This window comes from Bubalus bubalis, chromosome 1, assembly GCF_019923935.1.
Source record: "Bubalus bubalis isolate 160015118507 breed Murrah chromosome 1, NDDB_SH_1, whole genome shotgun sequence".
NCBI lineage: Eukaryota > Metazoa > Chordata > Mammalia > Artiodactyla > Bovidae > Bubalus > Bubalus bubalis.
This window is the reverse complement of record NC_059157.1, coordinates 173,377,863-173,397,558: the sequence shown is the minus strand read 5'-3', so window position 1 is coordinate 173,397,558 and position 19,696 is coordinate 173,377,863. Positions and strand designations below refer to the sequence as shown.

The window sequence follows — 19,696 nt, the reverse complement described above, 5'->3', positions numbered from 1 at the left end:
GATGAGGCCCCAGTGAGGCTTCCTGACCAAATTCGATTTGACGTTAACCCCAGCCTAAGAAAAGGCCTGCTTCCATGGTCCTGAGTCACTGTGTATTACAATAAGCAGAAAAGCAGTTTGTGACACACATGTCTCTTGGAGCCCTGAGGCCAGGACGGCTCCTTCCTGAAACCACAGGCTCCTGGCATCTGTCCAGCATCTCCCCATATGACACTCGGGGTCAGCTGCTCTGTGTGTGCAGTCAAGAGCTCTGAGGACAGGTCCTGTTGAAGGAAAGGCTGCAGTGTGAGAGCCTGCTATTAAATCAAGAAATGGATCCATTAGACCAGCTCATATCATCAGACAGTGAGCTGTTCTCAGAATTCATACACTTGTGAGCACAGGAGATTTTCATAGAGAATCTATTCATTCATTCATTCATTTTTTTAAAGGAAAGTTCAGCTTTCTTGCTTATTTAATTTATTTACTTATTTTGACTGCACTGTATCTTTTTGGCTGCATAGGCTTTCTATAGTTGTGACAAGTGGGGGCTACTGTTCAGTTGCAGTTCATGGGCTTCTCATTTGTGGTGGCTTCTCTTGTTGCAGAGCCCAGGCTCTAGAGTACGCAGGCTTCAGTGGTTGTAGCACACAGGCTTAGTTGACTCGCAGCAGTGTGATCTTCCCAGACCTGGAATCAAACCCATGTGCCCTACACTGACAGGCAGATTCTTAACTACTGGACCACCAGGGAAGTCCTCATTTGCTTATTTTTAATTCAGCAAATATTTGTTCGGTGTCCAAATGCTTTCATTCGTGAGGTTATCTAGAAGTTAATAAGACCACTTAATAGTTCAAGGCGAAGACAGTCATGTAAAAAACTTAGTCCATCTGATGGTAGGATCAACAGGCTGTGAGCTTTGGAAAGGACATCAAGAAGTCCTCCACCTCCATGCTGATGGTATGCAGATAGAAAAGTGGTTATGGTAGCCACTGATGTCAGTTACTTATGCACATTATCAGTCAGGACAGGGCAAGTTAGGCTGCGGTAACAAATGATGCCAAAGTCTATAGGCTTAAAGTCTATAGGCTTAAAATAACAAAGTTAATTTCCATTCCTATCACATGTCCTTCTTGGGTTGACTGTGGCTCTGTTCCATGTTGGTTTCCCACCACGATCCAGGCTAACAGAATAGTCTCTATCTAGAATATTGTTGATCTCATGGCAGATGGAAAAAATGTATGTGGTGAACCTTGGACTGGCTCATAAAGTTTCTGCCCTAAAGTGACACATGTCATTTGCATTCACATTTTCTTGGTCAGAGCAAGTCACACAAACAACTGTGATCAGTGGGTCATTGAAGCATGTTAAGAACAGAAGAATGCTTTCTACCATCATGCAGTTCATGCAGTTCAAGTATGGCCTTTGTCAAGAGGGCCTCCCTGGCTTCCCCAAGACTCTCTGCTGCTGCTGCTAAGTCACTTCAGTCGTGTCCGACTCTGTGCGACCCCATAGACGGCAGCCCACCAGGCTCCCCCGTCCCTGGGATTCTCCAGGCAAGAACACTGGAGTGGGTTGCCAGTTCCTTCTCCAATGCATGAAAGTGAAAAGTGAAAGTGAAGTCGCTCAGTCGTGTCCAACCCTCAGCAACACCATGGACTGCAGCCTTCCAGGCTCCTCCATCCATGGGATTTTCCAGGCAAGAGTACTGGACTGGGTCTCTACCAATGAACTATTCCACCCACCAAAAATAAAAGACTTTCCATTGGGTCTCTAGAGGTAGGGCCCATTGCTGCATGGTTCATTGCTGTATTCCCACCACAGTGCCTGGCATAACTAAGACATAATATAAGCATGTAATGAAATAATATGGAGTTGATACTGCTAATCATGGAAGGTGCTACAGAATGAGGCCTGTGTCCTTGATTACAATGGTTTCTCTCCCCTGAGATCCTCCCCTTCTCCCATCCCTTTCTGCATCCCATTGTGGACCATAAGGAGGCATGACTGAGGCTCCACATCTGTCACCATGGCTGCAGACCCACTGTGAAATGCTGAGGGCACTCTGCCTTCACCAAGGCCAACTAGAACAGCACACAAACCCTACAATTAAGAGGTCCAGGGACTTCCCTGGTGGTCCAGTGGCTAAGACTCCCTGCTCCCATTGCAGGGGTTCTTGCTTCGATTCCTGGTCAGGGAACTAGATCCCACGTGCCACAACTAAAGACCCCATGTGCCAGAACTAAGACCCAGTACAGCCAAATAAATAAGTAAATATTAAAAAAGAAAAGACCCAGATGGTGACCCCTGCCCCCAGGCATCGTGTGGGCTCTCACTCCACTGTGTGTCCTGAAATCTGCCTAATTCACCCCTGTCTTTATCTACTTGCTGGCTCGGCGAGGCTTCTCCACCTTGATAGGGCTCAGAGACTTCAAAGCAGGCTTCATTTCTGGTTACAAGCCCCTTACACTCAGGCCACAATTTCCATGCACCAGATTAGTATGAGCTCTCAGTAGCCCAGTGGGTCCCAGGGACTTTTGCATCTTAAATACACCCTGACATGCAGACAATGCCACACTATCTTTGCAAGTTATGCATCCTGTTTACCCACTGCTTTCCACAGGATACCTTAGGGAGAGGAGAGAGAACTTTAGGAGAAAGAAAATCTCTCTCATTTTATTTAAGTGCACCAGAAAATGAAATTGTTGCTCAGTCTCTAGGTCATGTCTGACTCTGCAATCCCATGGACTATAGCCCACTAGACTCTGTCCGTGGAGTCTCCAGGCAAGGATACTGGAATGGGTTGCCATGTCCACCTCCAGGGGATCTTCCTGACACAGGGATCAAACCCAAGCCTCTTGCATTGGCAGGTGGATTCCTTACCACTGAGCCATCTGGGAAGCCCCTAGAAAATGAAATATAATCAGTTAAGTCTGTGGAAGTCTGCTCTAGTGAAACACAGGGTCATGCTTTCCTGGAGGCAACATCTGTGGGCTGGGCAGAGTGACATGCTATTTCCCTCATCAAGGATGACATCGGTGGCCTTGCCAGGGCACATGCCTCTCTGTGGACAGCCACCTGTACAGGGAGATGGGTCCTGGGCTCTGGGCTGAGCTTGGCAGGACACTGTGCTGTATGGTAGAAAGAATATCACCAGGTGTCTGATAGCGGGGCCTGCCTCTAACTAGCTGTGTGGCTGTGTGATCCTGGTCAAGTCATTTCCCTTTTCTGGGCCTCAGTTTCCATGTTTGTAAATGTACAGGAGGTTGGGAGTGGATGATTGGGGAAAATGGAATTAACAGATGTACACTACCATATATAAAATAGATAACAGCAGGGTTTTACAGTATAGCAAAGGGAGCTATATTCACCATCTTGTAATAAACTAAAATGGAGAAGAATCAAAAAAAGTGTATAGATACATACATATATATGTGTAACCAAATCACTTTGCTATACACCTGAAATTAACACAATATTATAAATCACTATACTTCCATTTTGTTTTGAATGTACAGGAGATGATAAGATCTTCCTTCAGGTTGATTGAGGTGGTGCGGCGGGGAGTGTGGGCTTTGGGGCTGGCAAGTTCTGATGACAGGTCCACTCACTCGCTGACTGTGATCCTGGGCTTGCTGAGCCTCGGATTTCTTTCTATAAACTGGAATCATAATAATATCCACCACTTAGATGAATAACTAAGAAAAAGCATTGACGTACTTAAGTCTAGACCCACTCAGTGCCCAATAAAATGTTCCCAGGGAAATGAGAATAAATGTCTGTTGAAAGTATAATTCAAAAGATACATGCACCCCTATATTCTTAGCAGCACTATAGCCATTTGCAGGAACATGGATTGACCTTGAGATTGTCACACTAAGTAAAGTAAGTCAGACAGAGAAAACAAATATCAGATGATATCACTTATATGTGGAATCTAACACAAAGAAACTTATCTACAAAATAGAAACAGACTCCCAGACATAGAAAACAGACTTGCACTTACCAAGGAGCAGAGGGTGTGGAGAAGGGATAGAGTGGGCGTTTGGGTTTAACAGAAATAAACTACTACATATAGGATGGATAAGCAAGATCCTACTGTGTGGCACAGGGAACTACATTCAATATCTTGTGATAAACCATGGAAAAGAATATAAAAAATAATGTACACATATGGATAACTGAATCATTTTGCTGTATAGCAGAAACTAACATAACATTGTAAATCAATGTCAAAAAACAGTAATAAAGGTCTGTAACTATGAAAAGTAAAGTTCCCTAAATACACATACATAAAATGACATGTAACCAATTCTTCCTCCTAACCTTCTCTTTCTGTTTTCTCTCCATCACCCTCCACCTCATCCTTGCTCTAAACCTCCCTCCCTCTATCCAACTTTGCTTTGGGGAAAATTAGCAATCAGCTCCTTCAGTAGCCTAAGTTACTAGTGAATTCTGCAGGAACATTGGCTCCTTAACAAAAGCAAGGTCCTCGATCAACAGAGAAGCTCAAGAGGTGGAGTTTTGAGCCATGTCAGTGTCATCCTGGTTCCCTGGTGTGCAAGTCTTTGGCTCTGTGTGGTGGCAAAGCTGACCTTGGTAACAGCCAAACACACATCCCTGTATTGGGCCCTGCCAGATTGTGTTGGGGGCACTGGCTTGAGCTAGAAGTCAGGAGCCCTGCATGGTCAGCCTGCATCTCCCTAGCCACCTGAAATTTCAAGAACAACACACATTCAGTGTGAGCCCTAGTCACCAGCTGTTATCCTGGACAAATCCTGGTGTCCGAACCAACTCACTTATGAGACAGAGAAGCTGTTACCAGGTGGCATTATTCTGGGAGATTCTAGGAAAATGAACTTATTCCAAAAACCACATACGTCCCACCCTCCAACTACCCCCAAATCTTTACCTACCACTACCTTGGTAGATTTCTTTCTTTCAAACACCTAGGGAGGTTCATAGCCCTGAAGGCTTTGCTAGTCAATAAAATGTTAGTGTGAACTAGCTTATCAGATAAGTAAAATGGACATCAAATAAGACTCTAGGAGTATGGATGAGAACAAGTAAAATTTCTTTTTTAATATTTATTTACTTGGCTGGGTCTTAGTTGTGTCATGCGAGTTTAGTTGTGACATGTGGGATCTAGTCCCCTGACCAGGGATTGAACCCTGGTCCCCTTGCATTGTGATCACCGAGTCTTAGCCTCTGGACCACCAGGGAAATCCCAACAAGTAAATATCGATGAGAGATGCTGGGTGTGGACTAGAGGCTGGGTGAATAAGCTCAGTGGGTTTTGGGTAGGGGCCAGAAGCATCTCACAGAGGTACTTTGCAGAAGAAAAGGCAGTTATAAACATTAATGGAGCACCTACTATGTGTCAGGCATGCGACCAGGCAAAAGCCCTAAGAAACATGCTTGTTAATAACGCAGTCAACGCTGCCCACAGTTCCCCTTGATAAGCATAGCTACAGGGTGATTGTGAATTAAGAGACCAGAATCTCCACCCCCTGCATCTCAGACACTGCAGTTCCCCGGAGGCCTTTCCCAAGGTGAGCTTCTCACCAGCTAAGCAGAGCAGCTGGCTCTAAGGATACAAATGTTTCATGCAGCCAACCTTCAGTTGCAAACCAATAGGTATCTGTTCCAAGGCTACAGGGAAAAGTGGCTGGGTGAAACATTTTCAAAGTACATTAGTTTCTAATATTGCACCTTTCTGAGGAATTTTCAAGGGTCATTTCAACTCTAGGGGGTGTTTATGGTGGCAGTCCCCAGGTGAGATGAGTCTCTGATACACAGAATTCAGAAGTCCAGCGATCCCTGACAAATGGCAGGTTATATACACATAACCACTGTCCATTAAACCCATTTATGACCACCTGGTTGGTACTGTGCCAGGAAGGAGCCCCACACACCTGGTCCCCTGCCCTTGGCATACCTTGGACTCCCTGGTTCTTGTTCCCTGGTATTAGGAAGCCCTCCACCTTCCTCATCCCCTGAGTAGCTGAGCTCTGCTCCTCTCCAGAGCTTAAGGATGCCAAGAGCACTGCTGGCAGCACCTGAGCTTCAGTGAAAAGGCCAAGGCAGCCCAGTTACCTCATGGCTGTGCCATCCTACTTTCTGGGTCAGCTCCTCTGGCTCACTCAGCCCCACCCTCCACAAAGCTGTTGGTGTAATTATTCTAAAACACAAATCTGCCTATGGCACTCCCACTGCCTCAGGTTATCCTTAGCCTAGAATCATAGTGGTAGCAAAAATCATAGCAACTCTAATAATAACGGCAGAGCTATAGCTAATGTAGAGTGAGCACTATTCATGGTGCACCAAGCACACTGTCCAAGCCAGGATGCAGTCTCTCATCCAGTCCCCACAACACCTGGGAGGGCAGGTGGCAGAGAAGCGGGTGGAGGATCAGAAAAGTGAAGTCTCTGCTCACAGTCAGGAGGCTAGAAAGTCAGGCCACCACCAGGCGTCAGACTTAAGTTCTGCCAACTTCAGAACCCGTGTTCTCAACCACTGTACCATTTGGCCTAAACAAATGATTGGAAAAAAGTGTGATGAGTGCAGAGTGATTCACACTCCTCTTGGAATCAGGCTGTGTATCCTCTATCACAACCCTGGTCTCACTGCATCCCAGATATCCATCAATTTGTGGGGACCGAGCTCTTCCAGGTGAGGACCTAGAGCTTTCCCCATAACAGCCCTGGTCTCACTGCACCCCAGGTGTCCATCAATTTGTGGGGACCGAGCTCCTCCAGGTCAGAGACTGCACTGATTCACTTTTACTTTGCCAGCACCCAGGAGGGGTCTTGGCACCTGCTGGGTGCTCGATAAATGGCTGACAGGTTAATGAATGGATAAGTGTGTGAATGAATCCATCGATTGGAATCAAGCCCTGGCCTTCTCCAGGAACCTTGCCTGCTTTTCGAAGCCCCCGGGGTAATCTCGTTTCTCTAAATTCCTTCAGCACTTTTTTTCTGGTATAATGGTTAATTGCACTGTTTTCCCACATGCAATACTTTTGTCTGTAAGTTACCGACGCCTCCCCAAGCCGCCATGGGCAACTTGGGCAAGGAAGACATTTAACCCTTCTTTCCCCAAGTCACCCAGCTCAGGGCAGAGCTCTTAGCTCTGGGTGAGTACGCAGATTAGTTCATTGTAGCCCTGAGAGCAGAAAACAGAACATGAAGACACCAGGCCTGGGAGGAATGACTCTTTGTTCTTTCTGTCCCCGCCCCCTGTAGGAGCCTCCTCTGGCATCATTGACCTCTTGCCATCCCCCAGTGCTGCCACCAGCTGGACCATAGGACTGCTGGTGGATAGCAGTGAAATGATCTTCAGGTTCGATGGCAGGCAGGGTGCCAAGATCCCTGATGGAGTTGTGCCCAAGAACCTGACCGACCAGTTCACCATCACCATGTGGATGAAGCACGGCCCCAGCCCTGGCGTGAGAGCCGAGAAGGAAACCATCCTCTGCAACTCAGATAAAACCGGTGAGCCTCGCGTCCAGCACTCCTAGCAGCTGCCCATTATGTCCCAGCTGGTCAGGCATGGCCATGGCCACCACGAGTGTGAGAGAAAAACAAGAGTATGAGAGGAGACCTGGGAAAATATTCTGGTCCTTGGTTTTCTGCCTGCTGACTTCCTGGGCTTGGGGTAGGGCAAGACCACAAATGGGAGGTAGGGTACAAACACAAAAGAATCAAAAAGTTGGCATTGGTGGTTTTCAGACTGGTTTCTTCAGAACCTCAGCCTCCCCAGAAGTAATGTGGGGCTGCTATACCAGGGGTTGGGGGTGAGGGAGGAGATTTCATCTTTTCTTCAAGCAAAGCAGCTCCACCTTCACTGTATTATATATAGGCATATTTCCATTAAGATCATTTTCAATGAAAGGGTCCTGCTAACTTACAACGGTAGTTTGAAAATCACTGCTGTGCATAACAATGATAGCTAAGTCTTGTTAGCTCTTTTTCAGCATGCTAAGTGTGTGTAGGGGGGTTCACAGCTTGGTGGTTAAAAATGCTCCACCACTTACTGGCTGTGTAATCTTGAGCAAGTTGTTTAACCTCTCTGTGCCTCAATTTCCCAGTCTATAAAACATGCATTTTATTAATAGTATTATCTACCTCATAAGGTTTTTATCAGAATTAAGTGATTTGATGTACATATAGAGCTTTAGAACAGTAGCTGGCACACAAGAAGTGCAATCTGTGTTAGCTCTTCCTGTTCCAAACGGTGTCTCACATCTCCACAATTGATTTTATAAAAGCAATATTGTGTTTTCTGTTTTAAGGATAAGGAAACATCCCTGAGAGGTTAAGTAGCTTGTCCCAAATTATACAGCCAATAGGTATCAGAACTGGAAGGTAAGCTTAGCTCCAGCTAACTCCAACACCATCTTCTGCTCATCACACCCCACATGTAAAGACACACACACACAAATACTCTGGTATCTTATGAAAATTTGATGCCCACAGTTTTCCATTTCAAATGCTACTCTTGTTAAAATACTTCAAATAAATAACGGCAGCTCATGGTGCAGTGAGAAGACAGGAGAGAAGGAAGTCTGCATGCTCAGCTCAGCCACTGGACAGCCACGGTTCACATGGAAGCTTTCCCACTATTTAACACGTGACCTTTGAGGGCTTGCTATGCAGCTTCAGTTCAGTTTCCCCGTATGTAAAATGGGGGAGATAAACATGAGATAATGTATGAAATCACTTAGCAGATCCAGACATAAAATCAGTGCCAGTTTACTCAATGTGGTTGTCATTGTCATTACTATTTCTGGTTTTATTCCACATTCTATTATTATCAGGACCCCGCATTTCCTATTTCATCTAATCTTTGCCATACATGTTAAAGTGTTTTTTTGGATGTAGAAACTGAGACAAAGGAAGTTGCCCATTTTTCTAGGCGTATGGTGTCAGAGCCAGGGCCAAGGATTGGTTTTCCTGGGATCTTCCTCTAGGAAGGGCCCCGCAAACCTGCTTAAGGGCCACTGGGGATTGGGACTGGGTTCAGAGCTCAGCCCAGGACCCCAGGAGCCACCCTGTGGCCCTATCTTCACAGTGCCTGGCAGGGTGCTTCCATCATGAACCCAGGAGCCCAAATGCAAAGCATCCCCAGCTAGGGTTAGCAGCCACACACATGGAGTCCTTTCTAAAATGTATCAAATGCCCTTGGGAGGCAGGTCAGGCAGATAGAGACCTTTGGGCTTCCAGAGAAGGAAAGTGGAATTTGAAAGGCTGAGCAACTAACTTAAGATAACACAACTGATTGCCAAAGAAACAGGCTTGGCCCTAGTTCCTCTGGCTCAGGTTTCAGTTCAGTTCAGTTCCTCAAACATGTCTGACTCTTTACGACCCCATGGACTGCAGCACACCAGACCTCCCTGTTCATCACCAACTCCCAGAGTTTACTCAAACTCACGTCCATTGAGTTGGTGATGCCATCCAACCATCTCATTCTCTGTCGTCCCCTTCTCCTCCTGCCTTCAATCTTTCCCAGCATCAGGGTTTTTCCCAATGAGTCAGTTCTTCGCATCAGGTGGCCAAAGTATTGGAGTCTCAGCTTCAGCATCAGTCCTTCCAATGAATATTCAGGACTGATTTCACGTTTCAGGACCATGCTATTGGAACAGCGGCTTTCAACCCTACTATGCACTGGAATAACCTGGTGACCCTGTAAAAACACCTAGATGCCAGGGCCCTGCCCCGGCCCAGGGAGTCAGCGTCTGGGGGATTCGTTCGTGCAACCGTGGCTGAAAACTCTGTGTTAGACGATGATGCCTCACTTTCATCAGAGTAGTGCCCCCAATAGGCATTTCAGCCCCTTCAACCAGCAAGTTATAGCACTGCTCAGCTCTGGCCTCAGCATAAAATAACACTGGGCCAATCAGCTCAACACTGGCACAAAAAAGATGGGGAAGATTTTCTCATTTCTTTGACTTGAATATAAACCTATATATATATCTCCTGCCCTAAATTAAAAAAATTTTCAGGATCAACTAAAGCTTGATTAGGGCTTTTATATTTCAGGAAAAGAATTGTCAAGTTATAAGAGCAACACATGTTTATAGCAAGTAACCTAAAATCGCAGAAAAGTAGGAAAAATATACAAGTCACCTAAAATTCTAATAATTGGAGGTATTTTCTGATAACAGTTGGCATACTTCACTATGAAATGAAATCTTATTTTTATTTCTATGTATATATAGAATATTCTTACAATTTTCAATCTATTTTTATAATACCTGTGATACTATTATGTTTCTCTTAAATAACATTACATGTATCCAGGTCATTTCTCTATGTGATAAAATATTCTTTAAAAATATGAATTACATGACAGTCCTGAGGCTTTATTTTATACTTCATTTAACTGGCTCCCTTTTATAGATATTTAGATTGTTTCCTTTTAAATGCAGCTGAAACAATGTTGTAATAGGCATTATTGCAATATATAATAAGCATTCTTGTATATGCCTGTATGGACAGGTCTGATTATTTCCTGACCAGAAGCTGAATTATTGAGTTAAAGAATATATTGGGTTGACCAAACACCAATACAGTACACTAATGCATATATATGGAATTTATAAAGATGGTAATGATAACCCTGTACACGAGACAGCAAAAGAGACACAGATGTATAGAACAGTCTTTTGGACTCTGTGGGAGAGGGAGAGGGTGGGATGATTTGGGAGAATGGCCTTGAAACATGTATAATATCATATAAGAAATGAGTCACCAGTCCAGGTTCGATGCAGGATACAGGATGCTTGGGGCTGGTGCACTGGGATGACCCAGAGGGATGGTACAGGGAGGGAGGTGGGAGGGGGGTTCAGGATGGGGAACATGTGTACACCTGTGGTGGATTCATGTTGATGTATGGCAAAACCAATACAATATTGTAAAGTTCAAAAAAAAAAAAAAAACAAAAAGAATATATTGGGTTGACCAAAAAGTTTGTTTGGATTTTAAAACCAAACAAACTTTTTGGTCAACCCAATAAATGTTAGAAAGGCTGTTGATATAAATTACAAAATCACCCTTCATGAAAATTGCACCAGTTTCTGTCTTACCCACTAAGTAAAACTCACCAATGCTAGCCTATGATGAAGTAGTTTATTAATAGTTGGATAACAACTGATTAGTCATCAAGGGTTAATTGCAGTTTTATAAAAGAAAGAAAATCACTCTCAGCACCACCACCAAGAAGCCTCACGACGACTAACACCTTTTCATTCGTTTTCCCGCCTGTTACTGTCCAGCAGCCCGAGCTGGAGCTGCAGGGTGAGGCTCAGCTTTGCCCAGACATTCAGGGACTCGAGATCCTTCCATCATTTGTCACTGCCATTTTCAACCACGGGACAGAAAGTTAGAATAGAGGGTTAAACACAGAAGGGTTTTATTAGCTAGACCAGGAGGCCACATACTCTCAGTTTTCTGGTGAGAATTTGATCTCAGTGTTCCATCTGACCATGAGAGAAGCAGCGAGATGACTGAGGCTATGTTTCTAAGAGCAAGGATACAAGGTTAGGGGAATACATAGCAATGGCTGTACCACATGGCATTGTGAGGGGCACTTGTGCTCCCTTAAACCCCACCTTTCTTGGCCCTATCTCTCCATTCCTGGTATGAGCAATGTCCTTTCCTGGCCTCTCTTAGAAACTCCTCTCCCCCTACACACCCGCTCCTCCCGTGGGACCCTTTCTTCCTGGCATCAGCCCTCTCGCTGCCTCTGAGTTTCATTTGAATACGATGTGCCGCTTGCAGTGCCAGCTACTTTCATACAGGGCTTTCCAAGACAGAGGGGCCAGCCAGTCCAGAAATCACCAAGCGATGGGGGCAGAGGTGCCAGCCTGGTAGACAGTCCTAGGATGGTCCCTCAGGCTGCTGGACAAGGAAGGGATGCTCTCACATGTCCAGAGATGCCCGGAAAACCTCTCAGAGGGACCAAGGTTGTCTAAAGTAGAGAGAAGGTGGGAATCTCATTCCCACCTCCCTGTTGGCTGAGCTGCAAACACTCTTACATCTGTTCCAGGCTGCTGTCGGAGCAGAGCCCAGGGGAGCTCTGAGCAAGTGTGACTTGTGTCCTAGGAGTTTAGGGTACAGGAAAGGTGGACCTGGCTCTGACTCTTGCCCAGATGGTCTGAAGGCAAGAGGCTAATGGCGGCTGCCTCTGAGCAGGGAGCAGTGAGGAGAGAGGGGCAGCAGGGGAAAGGGCTGCCCTACTACAATTTAGCAGAACATCAGTGTTTTTATTCTTATTCTTGGGGACCAAATGGACATCCAGAAATGGTTGAGACTGGAGCCAAGAGGGTTGAGTGCCAGGAAGAGGGAATTCAGTAGGAGAAGCAGATTGGCAAGGGGGCAGGGATAAGCAACCAAGGGCAGGAGCCAAGACCATGAAAGCTGTCATGAAAATCATGAAAGGAATCATGAAAAGCAGGGCTTAGAGAAGTAATGGAGAGGTGGTGGTGGTGGTGGTGGTTTAGTTGCTAAGTCCTGTCTGACTCTTGCGACCCCGTGGACTGTAGCCTGCCAGGCTCCTCTGCCCATGGGATTGTCCATGCAAGAATACTGGCATGAGTTGCCATTTCCTTCTCCAAATGGAGAGGTAAGAGCCAACAAAGGTGTGACCGGAAGTGGTGTGAATGTCCCTGCTGTCCAGATTGGGACAGTGTGACGTAACAGATCAACTCCTATGTGAAGATTGTAACAGGATCTTCTTTATTGAGGGTGTGGGGATTGAAGGGGTGGTGGGGGGAGAAGGGATGAAAACATTTTTTAACCAAGGCCCAGTTTCATGGCTACAGGTGATCCCTACAAAGCCTCTCCAAAAATCAGCCAGTGCACCCATGAAGGAACCCACATGTAGACCCACATGACAGAGGACACTGGACATCCCTGGGAAAATAACAAAGTCCACTGCCTCTTTAAAGAGACTCCACTTCTCTCCTTCGTATCTGCCTTCCCTGCCCCTGACCAAGACTGGAGCTGGGAGGAGTTTGGGGGAGGAGGCAGTGGGACAAGAAGAATCCTTTCGCCACTGGTGGCCAACATGCCATGGACAAGGCTGAGTGGGGAAGATCTTTTAACTAATGACACGCTGGTATTTGATATGGAGACTTTCTGGACTATTTTAATATCTGACAGTGGCCAGAAGACTTTAGGATATGCCAGAGATGTGGGCAAGGAAAAGGAGGGGGGCCGCCAGGGAGAACACTGAAGGACAGCAGAAACGGAGCTGAATTCCAAGTGTATCATATGTCACTGATGTTCCGCATGTCATCGAGGAACCAGTTACCCTGGTGTGGGTGGTGACTCCAGGAATCCAGCCAACAGAGGGTGGGGGAGGGAGGGACCACTGGAGGGAGGCCAAGAGATGCTGTAAACCTCCCATGAGGTCTGTCTTTTCATTCTTCTTTTACCTCTTCACCACAGCCTCTCCTGATGCCAAATGTAGCCAAAGGGGAGAAATCTTTCTGTATCTTCCTGACAGTTATCTATAGAAACTACAGGAAATCAGTTAGGCAATAGTGTGGGAGACAAGAACTGGTTAGTAAAATTCCTATAAGCAGGCCTGGGTATTTCATCAATGTAAAGATCAAGTAGTCACCTGAATATTGGCCTTGACCAATGCTGCCACACTTGGCAACTGACCATTCTCCCTCTGTCCATCTTTTGGTTGCATCATGAAGAATGGTAATGCTTTTGTGAAAGCAGCACCTGACACTACTCTGTTATGTTGTCATGGTCACGAGGCAGTGTAGTGGTCCTTATAATAACCAACAGCCATTGAACATCTGTTCTGGGCAGATGGTTTATACACATTTCCTCATTGTATCAATTAAGATGCTTTCAGTTACAAGGAATGGGAAATACAGAGCAAACTGATATCAAATGATTAAAATCAAAATTATTAAGGGAATGGGGGGTTCTTGTAACTAAAAGTGGCTAGAGCTAAGACAGACAGCTTCTGATAAAGTATGATCAAGATCCTGGCTTCTATTCTCTACAATTTTTCAGATCTGCCACCTTATATGTATCAATTTCATGTTAGCAAACATGGCTGCAGCAGCTCCAAGCCTTCCAGTATATACTGCAACTTCTTGAAAGAGATGGGGGTCTCTTCTTGCTAGCTGCTAAAAGAGGGAGACAGTTCTTTCCTAGACTACTTATAACAGCTCCAGAATCACTGGCCTGACTCAAGTCACTTTCCTGACCAAAGCCCCATGGCCAGGAGAATGGTCTGCAATGCTGGACATGGACCTGGGTTCTGAACCAAACACTGTGGTGGGGGGTGTTTCACGAGCCCCTTTGGCTTAAACCAAGTTGGAGCCCATGCCTTGAAGTGGGAATTGATGTTGATTCCTCCCACTTATACCTCCATAAGCAAGGTGTGTACAGGATGTGCAAAATCAGTCAATCACCACATCTATTCTCGTGACACATTAGGATAATCCAGCATCCCTGTCATGATACAGATAAGGAAATCGAGCCTCTAAGAGGTTGAATTACTTCTCCAGCATCATCTAGAGGTATGGCTTCACTCCAAGTCTATCTGAATCCAGGGCCCATATCCTTCTTGCTATATCTGCTCATTTGCCCAATACTTACAGAACATGTGCATCATACTTGCCTTCTGTGTGTGATACTTTGTAGTATGGTGTGAGTTCTCTGCCTATTGGTCAAAGAACAGCTCCTCCCCTCCCAATGACTGTTATATTGTGACTACAGGATATCATGGCTGGGACCCAGTCGATTTTTTTTTTTTTAATCAGAAAAGGAAGTTTTAGCAGGAAGAGAAAGTCCCATCTGTTGTCTGTGTATGGGGAAAGAGGTATTTATTCATTGCTTTGGAAATTCAGGGAACTGTGTCTAGTGCTGGAAAGTTGACCTGCCGCCTCCTCTCAGCAGCCAGAAGGGAGGCAGATCTCCTTAACTGCACACAGAAATGAAGGTGTGCTCTGTGGTTACTGTTGTCAAGCCTGATGAAATAAAATAAGAGCCCAGAGCTCTGGGAGGATCCAGCTGTGTTAAAGGAACCTAGAGTGGCCGATGTGATTGTCAGAGAGTATCCTTGGCACTCCCAGAAGTCTATGTACAAAAAAAAGAAAAAAGATCTGTGAACATATGTAATTTTATCCAGGCGCTAATGCAGTAAATGTTGGTATTTAAGGCCCAAATGGCTTCTTGGCAGAAGTTTTTTGTGGGCTTTCTGGAATCTACCTCTTCCATTTCAGAGAGCTCCACACGTGTGTTCTAGAACTATTCATTAGATCAGTTGGAAAAGAAAAAAAAACTAGAATGCCCATTTCTTTGTTTTTGGGGTTATGCTAAGTGATGAACTGGGAAGATTCCTAGGGGTGATGGCTTAGGGATTCTGGCACCCCTCAAATCCTCTTTCTGCTTTTCAGAAATGAACCGGCATCACTACGCCCTGTACGTGCACAACTGCCGCCTCGTCTTCCTCTTGCGCAAGGATTTTGACCAGGCAGACACCTTCCGCCCAGCAGAGTTCCACTGGAAGCTGGACCAGGTATGGGGCTCACCTCGCACCTTCCCACCCCCCACCCCTCTGCCAGGATGGTTGATGTGGTCCAGGGATGATGGCAGGTAGGTCCTTCACGGTTCTGGTCACTTGCTGGTTTGGAGAAAAATCAACTCTGGGAGACACACAGCATCTTGAAGTCAGGATGGAAACTGCCGCCTTAAAGACCAGTAGGAAGTGGGGAGGACCACCCTTCCTGGCTGGACCTTCACCCATCAGTGGACTTGCCAGTGTGCAGCTTGTCAACTTGCTCTGTGTGGAGCTCCTGGGAAGCTGATCCTCTTGATCCCCAGGCCCAGTTTCTGATCTTTGTTAGCACATCTTTTTGTCATAAATGCTCTGTGTCTCCTCTTTGATGCTGTCCTTTGGGTGACGGTGCAGCCTCGCCTTTGGTGACACAGGTTGGGAGCAGGGACCTGAGGACTTTGAAGTCATCAGTGACACAGTGCCCTGTGAGCAGTGCATGTTCTCTTCTGAAGCAGGAAAATCTCTGACTCCTGACTTGTGATCACAAGGGCCGCTGTGTCGGACTTGTCAATGGCAAATGAAGTAAGTGTCTGGTTGGAATGAAATGCTTTGAAGTGACTGTTTCTGAGGGCTGTGCAATGATGAGATCGTGGAGGTGGCATTTCTCTGGGTGGTCGTGTTGCTGAAGAAGTATCAGTATCGCAAACCTAGAGTTGTCCTCTGTTTAGATTTGGTGGTGGGGGGGTGGGGGCATAAATTTTTGTTCAATGGTTTTACATTGTCAAGAGGGAGCATGGTGGTTGGCAGAGAAGAGGGTCATAGCATGGGTGCTGCTTAATAAAGCAGATGAAGTGATGCTCATTCTACTGCATCGCTTGTTTGCTTTCTTTCTGCCCAACCCATATTCTGAGCGCTTCTGGGGCCCTCGACCTTCTTTTCTCCGTCCAGGTGGATGCCACCTGCCTCACCGTGCCTAGGGCTGAATGTTTCATAATCCTCTCCTTTCTCTTTCCTTATTACCTGTGTCTACCACTCCCCATTCCCTTTTCTGCTGAAGCCCCAGGCATCCGGTGGGGCTGATCTCAGAGTGTGTCACTGGAAAGCATACCAAAAGGAATTCATTTCCACCAAGATGAGAATGATTGCTACCACTCTTCCTCTATATGGAAGTACTGACATATGCTCTTTAGGAGGGAGATTCATTAATCTGAGGGAATGTCTCAATGGTGGGACATCAGGCAGCGTGACAAGGTCAAGGATGCCAGGCTGATGGGAAAGATGTTTGAGGGAGCCCTGGGGCAACTGCCTAGTCCATTCTCAATAAATCCCATCCTGCTGGACCCTAGGGTTTTGGAAATATGGCATTTGGATTAATATATGTTTTTCTGATTTAGAAATTCTGGGCCTTACAAAAATTACACTATCTTGACATTGTTTGTCTGATTTCCCAGCAACCTCTTGGCTACCTTCTAAAATGCCATATGGTTTATATGGGATGTTTTTATAAATACATAATATGAATTGAGGTAAATTAGAATAAATTCCATATTGTGAGGAGTTTTAATGAAAACATTTCTATACTGGCTGAGATCATTATAGATGCCCTTCAGTATTTCCTAAGATGGGATTGAAAGGCACAATTATAGGCAAATAAAAGTCACAGGCTTTGGAATTTAAACTAGGTGAGGAAGGAATTCTGACAAGAATACTGGAGCACGTAGCCATTCCCTTCTCCAAGGGATCTTCCCGACCCAGGGATTGAACCCAGGTCTCCTGCATTATAGGTGGATTCCTTATCATCTGAGTCACAAGGAAGCCTTATAGTGAATCTAGGAATTCTGAAATCTGTTCCCAAACTGATGACTTTAAGGAGGAGCTGAGAGCCACTGAATATCTTCCAAACTTCTCTGGTCTCATTTACTACCATTCATGTGTGCCTGCCCTGTGCCAGGTACTCTGTGTGCAGAGCTCAATCTCATCTCTCCCCAAGCCCTGCTGTGTGGATAATATGGAGCAGGAGACCATGATCCAGCAACTTGGCCAAGGTCACACAATAAACATGGCTAGGACCTGCTTTTTCCGTATGCTCTAGTGCTCTTTGGTAAGTGTGTTAATTAAAATGCAAAATGTTTACATTTTTAAATTTCAAATAATTTTTATTTGGAGATCAGAATTATGCAAAGTGCAAAATGTTTATCCTAATGAAACCCTATGAAACTGTCAAATCTTCACTTTGCTCAAGCTCTGTCTTCCTTGTCTTAGCTTGGGTTGCCATAACCGAATACCACAGCCTGGGTGGCCTGAACAACAGAGGTTTATTCTCACAGTTCTTGAGGCTGAAAAGTCCAAGATCAAGGTGCTAGCCAGTTCCATTCCCCTATAAGGACCCTCCTCCTGGCTATAGACAGCAGCCTTTCTCACTGTGTTCTCACATGGTAGAGAGAGCTTAGGTACCTTTCCTTTTCCTTATCAGGCAGGAGCCCTATTGGACTAGGGTCCCACCCTTATGACCTCATTTAACCTTCATTACTCCTAATGAAAATTAGGCCCTTTCTTCCAACACAGCCATGTTTCGGGTTAGAGCTTCAACATATGAATTTGCAAGGATGCAGTTCAGCTTACGGGGCTTCCCTGGTGGCTCAGTGGTAAAGAATCCACCTGCCAATGCAGGAAAGGTGGTTTCAATCTCTGGGTTGGGAAGATCACCTGGAGAAGGAAATGGCAACCTACTCCAGTATTCTTGCCTGGAGAATTCCATGGACAGAGGAGTCTGGTGGGTTCCAGTCCATGGGGTTGCAAAAGAGTCGGGCACAACTTAGCAACTAAACAAAATCAACAAAGAACAATTTAGCTATAGCATTCTTCTACTAAAGAAATTAACATAAAAAATGTGAAGCCTGCCTATTGATGATCAGAAGCCCCAGCTCACTTGGACGGTTGCCCACACCCTGAGAGGAGCTACAGTGGGTGGCAATAGGGAACCTCCACCATACTCATACTAGCAATCCAGTGGTATATACAGACCAACCCAGATTCCTCTGTCCACTATTTAGCTCTCTAGCTTCTTTCTGTAGACAGAAACATATCAGAAGTTTCTTGGATGTAAATCATTTGATGCCAAGCTGTGTATATCTGATAAAGTCGCCTCCTTCAGGAAGCCATTCTGGGTCACCTGTTGTATAGCTTGCCTCTTCCCAGTGCTCCCCAGACTCCATGCAGAATCCGTCCCAATACTTACTCTGCCTTAGTTACCCATTTATTTGTCCTGCCTTTCTTCCCACTTTGTGCTGAGATCCTGGAGGGCAGGTCTGTGTCTTACTCTCTCCAAATTCTCAGTGCAGATTGTAGCCCTGAGCACACAGTTGGTGTCCAGTAAATGTTTGCATAAAAATGAATGAATGTTGAGATCAAAAGAAAGGAGAGACAAAATGAGGGAAGAAAAGAGGGAAGTAGAGAAGAAAAATAGAGATCTTTTAAAACCTCTTGGTGATTAATTGATCTTTTGATCCATTTTTATGGAACATTTTAAAATTCTAAAATTTAGCCCTTTTTCACTCTCTAGATCTCAAAGGTTCAGCTTTGATCTTGATAATTTTACTCTTTTAAAGATCTCACTGATTTTACCCCCAGTGGTTCTGTAACTGTTTTAAAACTTTCTGGCCTTGAGAGGAAAAGGCTTAAGCCAGTCTAATGTGCTGTGTGTATTCAAATTGCTGGCCCACCTTAGGGGTTCTAAAAGCATAATAAATGTCCGACTGACGGATGAGACCTCATTTATTCTGAGCATAAACTTTGTGCCAAACTCTTTGTTAGGTACCAGAGATCAACTAAAATAAAGCCTCTGCTCTCTGGAAGTATCCATGACAACGGGGCAGACAAACACACAGACAGTGTACAATCCTATGTGATATGTGAAGAAGGCAGGGAATCAGGTAGGGGGAGTCCGTGGGGACCAGTCTGAAGGATCCTGCCATATCCCTGGGTATAAGGGCCTGGGAAAGCTTCTGGGAGGGGTGGGAGGGTTCAGAGGAGGTAGAGCCAGGTAGCCAAGCCGGGAGGGAATGAGAAGGAGGGCCATCTTCAGGGGACTGTAAGCTTTCTGTGTGTCAAGGCACAAGGACAGGGTGGAAGGGGAAGATGTTGACAATGTTATTGAACCTGGACTTGGGTCCATTCATCCAACTGACAC

The 19,696-nt window shown here is 45.5% G+C and overlaps 1 protein-coding gene across 2 annotated transcripts in view; it reads left to right on the top strand.

Moving 5' to 3' along the window:
• CLSTN2 (calsyntenin 2) overlaps positions 1-19,696 on the top strand; it is a 731,303-nt gene that overhangs the window by 619,572 nt on the left and 92,035 nt on the right. For both annotated transcript variants that reach the window (XM_044946560.2, XM_006061606.4), the window contains exons 7-8: positions 7,224-7,472; positions 15,407-15,528. In XM_044946560.2, coding sequence (XP_044802495.2) covers positions 7,224-7,472; positions 15,407-15,528 — 371 coding nt within the window. The remainder of the gene's footprint in view (positions 1-7,223; positions 7,473-15,406; positions 15,529-19,696) is intronic.